Below are 4,573 nucleotides of genomic sequence, written 5' to 3'. Positions count from 1 at the left end.
TAGGTAAGTATAGTGTATGGTAAGTATAGTTAGGGTAGGCTAAGTAGAGTGTAGGTAATTAGCTTAGGAGGGTAAGTGATAGTATAGCGTAAGTATACGAGCTAGTGGTAAAATCTTATATACGGTTAAGTATCAGTATAGTATAGCTTATTTACAGTTAGAACGGTGAGTTATAGTGAGGTAAGTATGAGTATTAGGTAAGTTATAGTATAGGTAAGTATAGTGTGATAGGTTTAATGTTATGCTATAGGTCAGTTACCTAGTAGAGGTACCAGTATCAGTATAGCGTAAGTATAGTATGAGGTAAGTATAGTAGAGGTAAGTATCTTCGCCCAGGATATGGTCGTTCAGAGTAATCAGGTGTAGGTATATACAGTATACGTACGTTAAGTATCAGTATATGGTATAGTGTAGGTATAGTCTATTCAGCTATAGGCTATAGTATACGGTTGTATGGTAAGTATAGTTGTACCCGGTAAGCTTACCTAGTATTTTAGTGTATAGTAAAGTGTACCTGGTAAGTTATAGCTATGAGGGTAATGCAAGTTTATATGTATAGGTAAGTATAGTATAGGTAAGTATAGTATAGGTAAGTTTATTAGTATAGGTAAGTATAGTGCTAGGGTAAGTATAGTAGCTAGTAGAGGTAAGCTATGATAGTATTAGGGTAAGTATAGTGCTACGGGCGGTCTGGTAAGTATAGTGCTATAGGTTAAGGTACTAGTTATACGGATAAAGTATAGTGTCGTAGGTAAGTATAGATAGGTATCCAGTCATCAGTGTACCCATAAGTTATCAGCTAGACTTAAATTAAAAGTATTCTATTGTATAGGTACAGTATAGGTGTATTGGTATAGATAGTAAGTATAGGTAAGTTCTTATAGTATAGGCTAAGGTATTAGTTAAGACGGTAAGTATAGTATAGGTAAGTATAGTATAGGTAAGTATAGTATAGGTAAGTATAGTATAGGTAAGTATAGTATAGGTAAGTATAGTATAGGTATCAGTTAGAGTCAGTTATAGGTAAGTTATAGTATAGGTAAAGGTATTCAGTAGAGGTACAAGTATAGTCGTTAGGTAAGGTATTAGTATAGTGTTAATTAAGTAATGGTTACAGAGTTAGTTTATAGATATAGCCGTAAGTATAATATAATGTTAGGTAATTAAGTACAGAGTAAAGTAATGGCTACCAGGTAAGTAATCTGGTACAGCAGTATAGTTAATGGTACAGCGTAGTATAGTTATACGGTAAGTAATTTTGTACAGGTAAACGTAGTAAATATAGTGAATACACGCTGGCTCACCTCGCCTAATTACATCACGAATTGTCATTTCCTGAGTTATAAAACAGGTGACATGCCAATGTTTGCACCAACAATCTCAACTGGAGTCAATAACAGGCCACATGCTGACAGCAAGAAAGACGAGGGGGTGGGTGCTCCGAGAACTGAGAGAGAGAGAGAGAGGTTCGAGAGAGAGAGTATTGAGGACAGAAAGAGCAAAAGAGAAGAGCAGCGCCATTCTTTCCATTTCAGACGGTTTGGTGAAGGGCGATTGGATTGTAATTGATATAAGAAAGTGTGAAAAACTTTGATGACGCAGCGGACGAGTCGAGTTAAGACAAGAACGAGTGATACTGTACGCTGAGGTGCGATCGAGTCACGAATGGTAATATATCACCAAGGAGACTCTATATTCGTACGGAGAACTACGAGGACAACGTACATGGCCTGCTCCACTCAGTGCCGTAGCCCGCGGCGTCGGGCGCTCACGCCTGTTATCCCAGCCCCCCTCTGCAGCGTGGCCACCATTCGACGCGATCTTGATATCTAGCCAAGCCTCTACCACCGTGTTAGACTCAAACTTTGGGCGCTGAAGATACACTTGGCGAGCAAGATCGACGAAAGAGAGAGAGAGTCGTGGCTTACAACTCTTGTAGAGAAAATAGATAGACTTCTTAATAGTATGTAAGATAGGCATGAGACGAGATGACTAGAGAGAGAGAAAGAATCATTGGTTTGAGGGACTTTTGCTGAGAGCACGAGAGAGCTTTAGACTGAGATGATGAATTTCGTAAGAGAACTGGACGGATAGGGTCTATGAACTTGTTTAGAAATGTGATTTCTTTTGCAGTGAGGAGATGAGATGTCTAGAAAGCGTGGATATTTATACAGCAGGCCAGAAGCTTGATGGTCAAGTCAGTTGGTATATACCCATAAAATCAAAAAGACGAGATGAGAATAGGGAGACCGAAGACCGCTGAAAAAATTCCAGACAAACGCTGTTCGCAGAAGGGGATTTCGCCGCTAAAGAGCCGTGTGAGTGTACTCGCTCCCTTGTTCGGAGAGCGGAAAGTAGCTTATGCGGCTTGAGAGTGGTACTAGGCTAGACCGACACATACTTGAGCGCCTGCGAATCGTAAAGAAATCGTTTGACCATGATCTCGATAGAGAACGAGCAATATAACTTCCTAAATGTCTGGCAGAAAGGTCGAAAGTAGCCAGTGTAGTCCAATTTAATCTATAAGGTGAAACGACCGCCTTTATCCTTGTGTCCTACACGGCCTCGCAGCGGCGAGGGATCATGGTTCACCTGCCGAAACAGAGCGCGAACGGTTAACTTCATTAGAACACACTGCCAAGAGAGGGGGGAACAGGAGAGAGAGATGGACGAGAAGAAGAAGCGAGCTCTCTGCTGAATCAGGGAGCACAATAAAAGAGGTAAACGACGAGAAAGTGGACGAGGAGAGACCAGAAGGGATTCGAGCCTGGAGCCGCCCTCACCGCCCAAACCCCGTGCCCCATAGCCACTCCATTTTTTCCGCACGCGTCCCCTCGATGTCGGAGAAGCGAACGCATTGCACGATGAACCCCCGGCCGCACGACTCAAGGCCATTGACTCTATCTGTCCGTCCACTAGTTGCGCCCTACGCTCGAATCAGCACTGCCAAAGCGGATAGTCGCGGGAGCCCTAAATGACCTTTGGCGGGAGCGCCTTCACCCCGACCGCCGACGTCCCACCAGCCCCCCGGCCCCGTCCGCCTGGTCGGCAGACCCCGGCCGGCGGGCGGACGCCCCTGACCCAACCTCCCGACGACCCCCCCCCGCTAGCGCCGCCCCACCGACGACCCCGCGCCATGCCCGCCTCGGCCCCCGCCGACGGATCGACGCCGCGCGCCCGGCAGACCTGACGTGACCCGACCCACGCGACGCCTACGACGAGCGTCCCGGAGTACGACGTCCGACCCGATCCGACTCGCACGTCCCACCCAGACCCGACCCCGGCAGCGCACCGAGGCCCGCCGGGAGCCAGGTGGTCCACACTGACACGCAGCTCTCACCCCGCCTCTCCGCCTCCGTCCACGACCTCCCATCTGACCGCCCCACGCATGAGCGCCTAGGAGAGGACGAACCTCTCGAGCTTAATGACAAGACACGCCCGCGAGAGAGGAGAGCGAGACCGCACTTGAGAGAGAGACCGAGAGGCCGGGAGAGGAGAGACAGCGACTAGACACATACCCGCGCCCTGTGCCGACTGTATGCAGACAAGAGGGACGAGGGTGCGAGAGACTAGTGAGCAAGAGAAGGAGACGAGACGAGGGCGAGAGAAAGAGAGAGAGATGAGAGCTGAGACGAAGAGGAGGAGTGAGAGAGAGAGGCAGACGAGAGAGATCGAGAAGAGTGTGAGCGCACGTGAGAACGAGGGATGAGAGAGGAGACGAGACTCGACGCAGGATGATGAAGAGCGCCGGAGAGGAGGCGATGTCGCGAGAGAACGAGAGAGCGACGACGTTGAGAGAGAGAGAGAGCTTACAAAATCATTTCGTTACGCAATCAGCTTAAGGAATTTTTCCGAGACGGAATAAATCGACACACGCACCCCCCACCTTCAATTTCCAGCCTAATGTTTGCTGTGTGATCACGTTTCTGCAATTACTCCAGCGCACTTGACCGAAACAGACTCGTGTCTGATGAAACCCGTGAGCAAAGCGCCTGTGCAATGCCATACAGCAAGCATGTTCCCCCTGTACCCACGCACAGACATGCCACACGAAGATATGCGTAAACACATACGTATGTATATATATATATATATACATATACGTACTTAAAACATATTAGACATGGATTTGCTTGCCGTCTTAGAGTGTGCAGTGTGTTTGTGTTTGTGATTGCCCATGATCATACACCTTGCACACGCACAGTATATATATATATATATATATCATATGTATATAAATAAATATATATGTATATATAAATACATATGAACTGCAGCAATGTGTGGAAAACACCGAACGTGTCTTAGCAGAGCCTACGATGCACTGGTCCTCGATCCGCCACGCGCGCGCATGGATACTACCTACCAGGTCGAAGAACGCGGTCGCTGTCGGGTCGTAGCGTGACGACGCGTTGTGACACGCCACACCACGCCACACCACACCACGCCACACCGCGCCACGCGCGCGCATGGATGCTACCTACCAGGTCGAAGAACGCGGTCGCTGTCGGGTCGTAGCGTGACGACGCGTTGTGTCCCGTCAGCAGGTAGTGAGCGCAGCGATTCGTCACGG

At 47.8% G+C, this 4,573-nt stretch overlaps 1 protein-coding gene and 1 pseudogene across 1 annotated transcript in view; one reads left to right on the top strand and one right to left on the bottom strand.

Moving 5' to 3' along the window:
* The first annotated feature begins 298 nt into the window (after nt 1-298).
* On the top strand, nt 299-3,655 carry LOC106820010 (annotated as a pseudogene).
* A 277-nt stretch (nt 3,656-3,932) lies between these two features.
* Nucleotides 3,933-4,573, bottom strand: part of LOC106820008 (alpha-mannosidase 2x-like) — a gene marked incomplete at its 5' end in the record, with an annotated part of 2,401 nt that continues 1,760 nt past the window's right edge. Inside the window, 2 exons of the mRNA XM_014824570.1 lie at nt 3,933-4,024; nt 4,454-4,573. Of these exons, the coding sequence (XP_014680056.1) occupies nt 3,933-4,024; nt 4,454-4,573 (212 nt within the window). The remainder of the gene's footprint in view (nt 4,025-4,453) is intronic.

The sequence above is a fragment of the Priapulus caudatus genome, unplaced genomic scaffold (genome assembly GCF_000485595.1).
Source record: "Priapulus caudatus unplaced genomic scaffold, Priapulus_caudatus-5.0.1 Scaffold5748, whole genome shotgun sequence".
Classification (NCBI taxonomy): Eukaryota; Metazoa; Priapulida; class Priapulimorpha; order Priapulimorphida; family Priapulidae; genus Priapulus; species Priapulus caudatus.
The sequence above is the reverse complement of the archived record's forward strand: the minus strand, read 5'-3'. Positions and strand labels throughout refer to the sequence as shown.